The sequence below is a fragment of the Lampris incognitus genome, chromosome 9 (genome assembly GCF_029633865.1).
Source record: "Lampris incognitus isolate fLamInc1 chromosome 9, fLamInc1.hap2, whole genome shotgun sequence".
Taxonomy (NCBI): domain Eukaryota; kingdom Metazoa; phylum Chordata; class Actinopteri; order Lampriformes; family Lampridae; genus Lampris; species Lampris incognitus.
In genome coordinates this window covers 27,697,399-27,709,535 of record NC_079219.1, presented here as the reverse complement: position 1 = coordinate 27,709,535, position 12,137 = coordinate 27,697,399, and the positions used below count along the sequence as shown (strand labels likewise).

At 41.8% G+C, this 12,137-nt stretch overlaps 1 protein-coding gene across 1 annotated transcript; it reads left to right on the top strand.

Annotated features, from left to right (window-relative positions):
• The first annotated feature begins 2,992 nt into the window (after positions 1–2,992).
• Positions 2,993–11,329, top strand: fbxo32 (F-box protein 32). Its single transcript, XM_056285687.1, has 9 exons — positions 2,993–3,231; positions 3,775–3,890; positions 4,184–4,233; positions 4,368–4,460; positions 7,199–7,292; positions 8,177–8,361; positions 8,645–8,827; positions 9,572–9,715; positions 9,890–11,329. The coding sequence occupies exons 1-9, from the start codon at positions 3,119–3,121 to the stop codon at positions 9,977–9,979; spliced, it is 1,068 nt and encodes a 355-aa protein (XP_056141662.1). The 5' UTR covers positions 2,993–3,118; the 3' UTR covers positions 9,980–11,329.
• The last annotated feature ends 808 nt before the right edge of the window (positions 11,330–12,137 follow it).

Genomic DNA, 12,137 nt, shown 5'->3' with positions numbered 1-12,137 from the left:
ACAGCAACAGGTGGATGTGTGTGTGTGTGTGTTTATATGTGTGTGTGTGTTTATATGTGTGTGTGTGTTTATATGTGTGTATGTGCAGTTATTTTTTTTGGGGGGGGTCAAGCAGGACTGACTGGCTGTCTCATCTGACCATCACAACAAAAACAGAGAGAGAGAGAGAGAGAGAGAGAGAGAGAGAGAGAGAGAGAGAGAGAGAGAGAGAGAGAGAGAGAGAGGGAGGGAGAGGGAGAGAGAGAGACAGGGGGTCTGTACTACACTTTTTCCGGATCTGATAGTGCTAAAAATAGAACTAGGTTTCACTAAAAGTATTTTTCCCCATCTACTTGTCACAGTGGCGTGTATTACTGTATTTTCTTAGTCCACAATTCTTTCTTTCTCATTGTTAGAACTGATTCATTGATTATCTTGGCTATCTGTATTGATTTAACATGAAATATTTTGTGCAATCCACACATATCTAAATCTATATGATGTTTTTCACAGTTCACTTCTGGAAACATAAACACTGTATGTAGTAAATCTACAGTGTCATTGTCAATAAAATGATTCAAGCCGCACGAATGAGATCTAAAGGAAATGTTGGTTTTCTTTGTTAAACTGTTTGTGCACATATGAAAAGTGCAGAAGATAAAAATCATAAATCATAAAAAAACCAGCAAGATCCAAACTTTTTTTTTTTTAGATAAAGCAACTTAAAATAGGGGCTCGGACCCCCTTATCCTTGTAGTATTACTGTATTACCCTGCCTAATGAGCAACAGAATATGATTTATGATCACTGCGGCGTTGACCCTGTCGAGAAAGGAATAATTGATATTCGATCCATATCATCGACACTAGTGCTTAACACAGTTCCTCTGACACTAGAGAATTTGTTATTGATAGACTGACTGGATGTATTTTGTGCCTTGGTCCATAGATTCCCTCTTCGTTGGTCAGTCAACAACTTCCTGAGCATTTGTTGGGACTTTCCCAAGTAGTCATCTATTAGCATTGGCCTACTCTTGAAATAGACTTTCAATGAACTCCAGGGAACCACATCATCATGTAAACTAAATGGAAACCTTCTGCGTCACACCAGCAGTAAGATTTTAGTTACTGCACTTGTCTCATAGTCTCCTATTTTAATGGTTTTGCATGTTGGATTGCAACTGCATTTTCTGTCTCCGCCAACATGAGGGACGGCATTAGACTGTGGAAAGATAAATGCAGGATAAAAGTGGGACGGGGGTGACTCCAGCACAGGTTGACACTAGAAGTCATAACCAATGCCCTCAAATTGATATACATCTGCCCTGTGTGTCCTCGTTGATCATCACGTGATGTTTGCATTTTCTAGCCAGCCGAGTGTGAAAAGTATTTGACCTTATGATTACATCAGGGTGATCCATTCAGTGCCAAGATGAAACAGCTCTTGCTTCTGTTTCGAGGGTTTCAGGTATGCAGCATGTGGGATTTATTGTAGTAGCGATAAGAGGAATTGATCACTTTTGTACTAGTTAATTCATTTGAGTCAGGTGATCTGCAGCAGTATAACCACTAGCTGACATTTTCCTTCCTGTTCTTCAGAGTAAATGAAATAAACACACTTTGTTAGATGGTTTCTTCTCCCTTATTGATATAGGTGTAAATGGGTGGCTCCCCCCAAAAAGTGAACTTCTCACCATCACAACAAATGCACACATGCAATGGAAGGTGTTCCATACCCCCCCCCCACACACACACAATGCACTCAACGTGGGTTAACTGTATGATGATGCATACTTGACTGGTCCACCTGCCTTGACAAGCATCATTATGTGCATGTGTTTATATTCATATGATTGCACTCACATAATTGCATTGTTTTTGTATCACACCGTTCCAGTGATCCCCAACCCTGCTCCTGCAGAGCTATCATCCCGCCGGTTTTCACCCCAGCTCTAATTTAACACACCCAATTCTACTGATTCTCTACTTACCAAGACCAATGTGTTTAATTAGGGTTGGAGTGAAAACCAGCAGGACGGTAGCTCTCCAGGAGCAGGGTTGATGACCACTGGTTTAAATGCTGTCTTGGTTTTCAGTACACCTCAGTATTGCTGAGGTAAACAAGCAAGAGGTTAAACACACGGTTAATTGTTAGACAATTTTAAGGGTTAATGTTCAAAAAACACTGACTTGTTTCTGCAGGCCTTTTAGAGCATACAGTGAAGTGACAAAGAAAAGGCTTTCATCATCATATACAAACAGCAATAAACTTTAGACCTTTTTGATCAGTTCCTGAAACGCTTCCTGCTTATGTGAGGGTATGCCATGTGTTTGAGCTTACTGATACTAGCTGACCCAGTGGCCTAAACACACTTTATCTTTTGACACACCACAAGGTCCAAAATAAACAAATGACTTTATTATGGATTCACTGATCAAATGGTGCAGTTCTGACTGTTAGCCGACTAACACACACACACACACACACACACACACACATACACACACACACACACACACACACACACACACACACACACACACACACACACACACACACACACACACACACAGAACAAAAAATCCAAATTGCAACCCAACACTTTGTTCAAATCCTAAAAACAACTCCACCTATTTATAGACTCGAGTGTGTGGAAGAAATCCGGGGATTTCAAAGTCACAGTAAGGATGGCTGGGATATTTTTTCTTCTTCAGTGAACAGAAACGTTTAAACTCGAAGTCAAATCAAAAGGCAGTTGCTAAACAGAAAGGCATCGTTAATAAATATCTATTGGTGAGGGGGAAAAAACCCCAAAAAAACAAACCTCGTTTGGCATGAAAAAGCAGAGGGTGATAACGCCCGTCTCCAAGAGGTTTTGCAACCCCGAGGATCATAAACAAAGCCACGTGTTGCAGGAAAGTTTCCAAAGGGGGCGGGTCTTAAGTATTTCCGGGTTCCTCGTTGGAGGATATAAGAACTGCTGCGCAGTGACAACAGAAGGCTTGAAATTCACCCCAAGGCGAGCTGCACAGCTGGGGGAAGGAAATACACTTGAACTAAAACTCATCTTTGCTGTACGTCGACTCACCCGGGGCCCTTTCTCGATATCGCTGTTGATTGTCGTTGTCATTAGATCGAGATGCCTTTCCTCGGACAGGACTGGAGGTCCCCTGGGCAGAGTTGGGTAAAGACTGGCGAGGGGTGGAAAAAGACGACGTCAGACGACAAGAACAACAACGTTTCCATCGAGAGGTTTGTCGCGACCTGTGTTATCGTGTTTTATGTCGTCTCGACGCCGTGAAGACGTCCGCCGTGGCGGCCCTCTCTGCTGAGAAAGAGCGAGAGAACAAGCACAAAGGCACACTGCTGCTGCTTTACCACCAGAAATAGGCCCCCTTCCATAACACTGTCTCTTTCCATTGCCTCCGGTAGCTCGTTGTTGCTTGTGGTAGTGTTAATTTCCCAGGCTATAATCACTTAGGGCTATTAATAACCACACAACAAACGGCTGGCTTTACATAACACACAGCTACATCTGTCCGCCTGCATTTCCAGCACTGGGACACACTCACGATGCTTAAAACTTCAGTTGTAAAAATGTTTTTTTTTACAAGTTGAGAGAGAGCCTGTTTGCAAGATGACCGAACTCAACTGAGACCTTGAATGCAATTAACAGTTGGAAACTGACGCCGAAGTGGCTGTTTTGTGACTGACCCAACGAGCATGCATTCACAGGCTGAAATATGACATTGAAACATTGAGCTTTTAATGATTACGCTGGTGTCTTTTTTCCAGCTACAGCGCCAAGGAAGAGGAGTGTTTCAACAAGGAGAACCTCCTGCTCTCTCTCAGCTATGACATGGTCAACAAGAGGAAAAAGGACTTGATGAACAACAACACCAAAGTCCCCTGTGAGTTGGCAAATGTGATAAACAAAGTTGGTTTTGTTTGTTATGTGGTATTTAAAGGAAATATTTTAATGATATTCTGAGTTGGATCCAGCGGATTAAGAAATATGAGACTCATGACAAAATTTATGAAGCATTGTGGTCAATTATGATCCTTTTTTTGTCTAATTATACATCGTTATGATCTCCCCCTTTCCATCTGTCTGTCTATCTATCATAAATCTGTCAACATGAACTGTTGCATGCAAGTGAGTCATCTTTTTGACACGAGCAAACGTTCTGCTCCATTTATACAGACTTCCACAAGGAGAAGTGGATTTATGTCCATAAAGGAAGCACCAAAGAGGTACTGTGCAACAGACTCATTTATTTGCGCATCAACTTTTCGTGTCAACATTGCTAATGTAAACATGCCAAGAGAACCTCGTACGCCTGTCGAGGCTTGGAATATAATACCCTGATAATTAAATTTCCCCTCAGCGCCATGGATATTGCACTCTAGGAGAGGCCTTTAACCGCTTGGATTTCTGCAGCGCCATCAAGGACACAAGAAGATTTAATTATGTCGTCAGAGTGAGTCCTAGTTGATTTTCTTTTCTATTGATTCCTCCCCTTTTTGTTTTGACTTCCTTTGGTGAGAATTGTTATCTTAAATGCAGATATTTTTGTCGCTAGGCAGAGAGACACAGCGGCAGGAAGTTGAGGGGGTACATGCTAAGGGTGTGTGGGCCTCAGCCTGTCTCTTATCAATACTCTCCGCCCAAGAGTCTCTTGCTGGAGATTGCATTGACCCAGGGTTTGTGTGTGTATGGTTGTGAAGTGTTTTTTTTTGGGTGGTCTCGCTCTTCTTGCACTGTGTGTGTGTTGATATACAAGTGATTGTGGGGCAGAGAACCTCAAAGTACAGCTGAAGTGAGCACAGTGTGCTCTCCAAGAGATGATTCATCACCCTGAATCTACACTTAAAATAACATGAACATGCAGATCAAAAGTTAAGCAATAAAATAGGCTTGTCATGTCATAGAATTTAAATATTGTTATAATTTGCTTGCTTATGTTATGCTTTGCTTTCACTCTTAACCATTGAGTGGAGGGGGGGTCAAATGCCAATCATGGAATGTCCTCCAAGATAGTCTAATAGCCCTTAATGTAGGATGACAGAGAGTGATAACATTGCATATCAATTGTAAGATTTACTGGGCTAATTTCCACTTTAAACTAAGTTACGCCATGTTGAAACATCAAACTAGCCCATCAGCTCTACCACATGTGCTCCCATGTGAGCTGGAAGCTGCAAGCAGTACAGACTCTGAGGAAACATGTGGTTCTGGCAGGGAGAGAGGTTATTGGGAAGGGGGAAGGGGGGTGAGAGAGGGAGGGATAAAGGGAGGTGACTTGGCAGACAGCCAAAAGCCAACCAGCGTCCTGATCAAGGGGGGGGTGAGGGGGGGGTCACTGACAGCTGTGTACTGAGGTGTGACCGTCTGACAGGGGTTTATGAAACCAGACCTGGGAGTCAGATGACTGGTTCCCCCACTTGGCCACTGCACTATTCCCCCTTAGTCTTTCTCTGAGCTGTGCCCTCTGTTCTTTCTCTTGCATTTCTCTCGCTCTCTCTCTCTTGCTTTTCTCTGGCTTTTTCCGGGGCTTGATAAACTGATCCTCTAAAAGTGTTGCGTATGTATCACCTGAGTCTTGGTCAGGACCAGATGGGCAGATTGCCTTTGCGTTCTGGCACGACAGCACGTCTACAGGGGATCAACGTTTGACTTGTTTTTGTTTCTCGTATCATAAAAACTATAAACATAAGTATAGTGTCTCGCCTTTTTGAACATCCGATGTGTGTAAAGTCATATCCCCCCTTTATATAGTCACGGTAAATTATTTGATGAAATATTAAGTATTGTGCTGACCTTATTTTTGAGTGTAGGTTTTGCCAAGTAATTGCAGTGTCGTCTTGTACGCCTGAAGAACAATGTGACTGTAACACTAGCACCTAGTCTGGACATGTTATCCTGGGTCACTCGCTCTTTACTGGTTGCATCTGATGGCGTTTGCTGGGCTCATCCAACTCCCTCTCCGTTACATGGATCGCTTTCACCCACAAAGATGACAAGCAGTCCTTGTTTTGCTTTGGCCATAGATAAAAGGGTAATTTCCAAGGAAAAATGAGCAGGGACCTTATAATTTGGTTTTTATCAGTGACGCTGCAAGCTAACACCACATGCGATGCTTTTAGTATGGTTGTCGTGTTGGTGGAAAACATTGCACTACAAGCCAAGTCATGAAGTCCAACTTGGTTTACATAGCTGGCCAAGGCTAGGCATGGAAATGGCATGGCTCTGCCCAGCTGGTCCACAAACAGAAGTACAGTTGAAGGGCTTTTTGACACAGGAGGAGTGGGGTGAGATTAGGTTGGCGATGGAAAGGATAAGGAGCACGGATGGAGTGGAAAAAGATTGGATGGCAGAGAGATATGAGGGTGAATGGAGGGGATAAACTTTGCCTGGCAGGAGTCAAGAATCGGGAAGGTTTTAGAACGAGTGAGATGTATCACCTCTTTCACTTGGAGAAATGGGGTTTTTCCAGGAGTAAAATAATTTCTACTTAATTGGGTTCGATATCTAAGCACATGCAACTGAAAAAGCATGCTTTTCCCTTGGTTGCATATTCTACAACAGTGCAAGTGGTGAGGTAGAGGAGATGATGTATGCTTATTTTCATATCTTGGCTGTAAGCATCTCTGTTCCTGTGCCATTACCAGTTCACCACCACACAGTGTGGTGACTTTGTGGTGGTTGTGGTGACGAAGGTCACATGGTTGGGGTCTGGATTGAGTGAGCAGGAGACGGGAGTTTCTCCATGATGTCACAGCCTGTGGTACATGCTGGGCATGCCACCTTGGCAGTCAGGGCCCATCTGTCAGCCAAGGGCCAAACACACACACACACACACACACACACACACACACACACTCTTGTCAAATGATTCAAATGCCATGAAGATCCGGAGTCGATGATTAAAAAAACAAAAAAATAGTTTGTTTATAATATCTTCTCTAAAATACTGTGGCTATGGGCCTGCCAGGAATGCTGTTATGTGGTCCTTGGATCCAGTCTGTACTGAGATTAACGGGCAGGTGGACTAGTTCCAGTTCTTCTGCTTTTCTAGATGGCATTTATCTTGAGCGCCTTGTTAAGAATGTAAGAATGCAGCATAACAAGTCCATAAGTAAGGAGGGAATAGAACAGAGAGTCTCGGGAGCTGACGACCTATTATTTATGTTCTGTTTCTCTCTCTGTCTGTTCTAGTTGCTGGAGCTCATTGCCAAGTCCCAGCTCCCGTCTCTCAGCGGAGTCGCACAGAAAAACTACATGAATATTCTGGAAAGAGTTGTGCAGAAAGGTGAGACCCATCTCTTTTGTGAAACTATTTTCTTCTCACTGTGTTGGTTTACCTTCAGTTTCTCTCACGGTCTTTTTTTCTTCTTCTTGTACATATACCAGTTTTGCATGCACACACACACACACACAGTCAAATAGTGTTACTTGTTCTTAGATGACCTTTTTAATGTCAGCCATGTCTAATCAGTCCAATGCTGCAGAAAAAGACAGTGGAGAAGACTATAAAGTATTGAAATGGATGGAGAGTAGATACACACCCACCTAAGTAGAGAAAACCTTCCTGATGCATTGACACAGATGGTATTACATTTGTTTCCAAATGCTTGTTAGTGCCATTTGAGGTAGATTCCTGACCACAACCAGGGAACATTTTACAAGTGCATCCACAGCCATAGTGAAAACACTGACATTCACCAGAGCTCTCTACCAGCGATGGTGTAAACCAAATGTTCCCTCTGCTAACCATTAGATTCAGGTTGTTTTTAAGTGGTGTTATGAAACCTGTTGTCAAAATGTTGTGGATGGCCAAGCAACTCAAAAGCCTTCGCTTGGATATTTCGTTTCTAATAGTAAATATTTTATAATGAATGATTTGCCACATTTCAGATACTAATCTTGCATGGACTTGGGATTCAAGGCTTTCTGCCAGAACAAAAACAAAACCTCATTTTGAAGTCATGGTGGGAGCCATTAATTTTAAGTCATTTTAGGGGCTTTGCTTTCATGAAGAGGCTTTTTTTTATTATCGGTGTGTACCAACAGTAGACAGAAACTAATCACAGAAAATTTAATGAAACAGTAGTCTAAGCCAGTTGTGGTCCACATCGAACAGTGTTTTTGACCCGGCTTCAATGTCCTTTTGTACCCCTGCCTTCTTCTCTTCAGTCTTAGATGATCAGCAAAATGTTCGTCCCATCAAGGAGTTGCTGCAGATGCTGTATGTGTCGCTATGTGCCCTGGTCCAGGACATGGGCAAGTCTGTGCTGGTGGGGAATATCAACATCTGGGTCCACCGCATGGAGAACATCCTGCAGTGGCAGCAGCAGCTGGACAGCATCCAGATCAACAGGGTAGGGCTATATTATATAACTACCATAGCACATTTAATTAATATATTGGGAAGCAGGATTTTTGGGAAATTATATGTACTGTAGAACTGCAGCTTGTAATACTGGATTGTAGACTTGTCATAGTGGAACCATTTTTACTCGGGTTGCTGTTTTACCAGTATTGCCACTTTTCACCACTAGAGGTCCTCTGCCATCATATTAGGAAACGCCTGTTTTAACTGTTAATGCTGTTATAGCCAATTATTGTATTGTGACCTGGTTACTCCGCCTCCCTGTCCCACAGCCCACATCTAAAGGTATGACCCTGACGGACCTGCCGGCCAGTCTGCAGCTGAACATCATGCAGTGTCTGACAGACGGCAGGGACCTGGTCAGCCTGGGCCAAGTGTGCCCCGACCTGGGAACCCTCACCGAGGACCGGCTGCTCTGGAAGAAGCTCTGCCAGTACCACTTCACCGATAGACAGGTATGTAGAGGTCAATGGTAGTAGATAAATGTGTGTGTGTGTGTGTGTGTGTGTGTGTATATGTATACATAATTGGGTGCCCTGTGATAGCTTGGCGGCCTGTCCAGGGTGTCTCCCTGCCTGCTGCCCAGTGACCGCTGGGATAGGCTCCAGCATCCCCGCGACCCTGACAGCAGGATAAGCAGTTTGGATAATGGATGGATGGGTATTGTGGATGAATGGAAATACACACATGGACACATTTGAACTCAGAGTGAGAGGCATGATTGCTAATTTTCTTGCTGTTTGTCCATAAGCCATCTCAAAGCTTCATTTATTTTCAGATGGTTTGCATGGTATAGGCTTCAAAGGAAGTTGCAACAGGTTAAAAGAACAAAGCATTGTCCCATTCTTTTTCAACTGTACATATTTTAAAAAAAAATCACTTTACAAATAGATCAAGCACCTCTGGTAAACAGGATAGTGTATTAGAAAACAGGAAGCAGCATGGTCTGCATATCAACTCTGTAGTTGCAAGTACTGAATTTATCATAAAGCAGCTATGTGATAAGCTAGCAATATTCAAATTTCAATACTTGCATTCAATCAAATTTTGGATAATAAAAAACAAAAACCCCAGCTTTGTCATGTCCTGTCAGGCTTGGGGAAAAACTTTCATCCCTTTGAATAATCTATATAGTGATGGAGAAGTGTGACACTATTTTGTGTTGTCTAATTTCTGTAAATATGTGTTGCCCCCTCCAGATTCGTAAGCGGTTAATGGTGTCAGAGAAGGGCCACCTGGAGTGGAAGAAGATGTACTTTAAGTTGAGCCGCTGCTACCCTCACAGAGAACAGTACAGTGACACCTTGCACTTCTGCTCACATTGCCACATCCTCTTCTGGAAGGTAGGCAAGCATGCACACATTTGTATACAGCAGGCATGAATAGCGACTCAAGATAATCATTTACATGCTCTCTCTTGAACAACACTTAAAAAGAAAAAAAGTGTGCAACACGCATTAAGCCAATGCATGGGGATGTAGAAAATGTTCTAACCATCAGTCTTCTTTCCTCCATAGGACACAAATCACCCCTGTACAGCCAACAACCCAGAAAGCTGCACTATGTCCCTCTCCCCTCAAGACTTTATTGACCTTTTCAACTTCTGAACCTCCTGTTGCTTTTCTTAAAGCCTGACTGATTTGTACATACTGTACATACAAATGCACAGCGCTGATAATTATTTTATAGTGCAATCAATTCCTGGATTTATATTTTAGCCAAGGAAAGACAGGCAGTGGGACAATTGCGCAATGAAGTTTCAATGAGTAGAGCTTGGAAAATCTTTGGTTTAATGCGCGCGAATGGGATAGAAAAAGGAATACATAAATGCAAAATGTTAAAGGAAATAAAAGTTTAGTGGGGATAAAGGGAGAATTCTTTGAGTTTGGGTGGAGTTTGACATGAATTTTGAAAATGCAGCTCTAAAGTAAATGCGTCTTTGGGCCTTAACTGAGTACAACTTTAATAAGCTTTAATTTCCTGGTTGCAACATTCGATTTATTAGTTTGATTTTAGGTTTTGGAGGTTTTCCTTTGAGTACAAGTGAGATAACAAAGTTGGGCAGATCAAAGTAGTTTTGTTTTGGAATTAGAAAATCGACTTGGTACCAAGATGGTAGTAGGCTGGCTCACATGTTGGGATACAACCAGTTGGATATTCGGAGAAAGAATGAATTGGTTTTCTGATTATTTTCATGTGGGTGCAGGAAATCTGACTTGTTACGTTTCAGTGAAGAGTGACATGAGAAATGATTGGCTGACTGATCAATGGGTGTGTGATTGATTGACTGATCAATGGGTGTGTGATTGCTTTGTGTCTATATACCTATCTTTTCCTCCTCCTGTTTTTTTTTCACTTTTATAAAATGTTTTCAATGTTGTTTTTTTTTTAAAACTGATTTTTATTGTGTGTGTGTGTGTGTGTTTTTTTCCTTCCTGCTGTGGCCACTGAAGCCACTCCGGTATCTGTGTGCAGTATTACCAAAGATATAGTCAAAATATGTAAATATAACAATGGTGTGCCTTATCATGAAACTTGAAAAAAACGGTACCAGCTTCATACTCGTTTGTGATATTTTCAGAACCTGATGCTTTTTTATATTGTTAACAAATTGTCTCACAGGTCAACAAATGGTTTTCAAGATCTAGGTTTTGAAACCGAAGACCGAGCTGCAGCTTTTTACATGTTGACTGACTGAAGCATTTCATTTCCAATGGCCTCCTGCATGATGCCATTTTATTACTGATTTTGTTTTTTTTTTATACCCACTTGATTGTTTACTTATTTATTTGGTTTCTGGTAAGTGTATTTGCACCGTTTAATACAGACGGCGTGGAAGTGCTTCTAGATTAGTGCAATTTTTGACGCCGACTCTTGATCACTGTGTGAGGAGACATGAGGATGTAAAGTTATTGTAACACATTTTGTTTTAAGTTTCAATAAATGATGGAAATGGAGTCTTTGTTCTGAATTATCATTGGTGAGATTCACTGGTGATGGTGTGGCATGAAAACAGATGGAAGAAAAGCGGAAATCAGATTGTGTGTCATTAAAAGGAAATGTCCACAGTCACATCCTCAACTATCATTACATAGTTTCACAGATGCCATCTGCTAAAACTTAAAGAACGGAGGATACACGAGCTTTGTCATTGAGGGAACCCGGGTCCTGTTGGGGCCATTTGAGCCCCATCCGTTGTCATCTGCCATCTGTTGGACAAAGAATGAACTGCAACATGTTCTCAAAAAAAAAAAAAATCTTGCAGGCTGTATCTGCACAGACGAACATGACACCAGCACATCACTACTGTTACTGTGTATCTTCCCTTTCAAGATGTCTGGTGGTTTTCACTGGTGTATACTTAGTGCATCCCACCTTTCTAACACAATGGTATTAAAAACACTTGTAATTACTTTGCCTTAATGAACTCGTCTGTTGCCATTTGGTGAAAATTGCACTTGAGGGCACCCGTCTGGTAGGTTTACCATACAATAAGACCTTAGTAGCCAGTCAGTCATCTCAGTGCTACCAGTAGTAAAAATACATTTATATGACAAAGTCTGATAGCTGATGTTGTTAAAACAATATTTCATTTTAATGCCAGTAGGACAATTAATCAGTAAAAAGAAAATAGTAATTTTAACATGAAAAAAAAACATGCATGTTATCAAATAAATTAGCTCCTGTTACAAGCCGATTTTCCGTAAATCATATTTATGTAAATTAACTCTTTCCATAACTAAGGATTCAGCCCATAAAAGACTT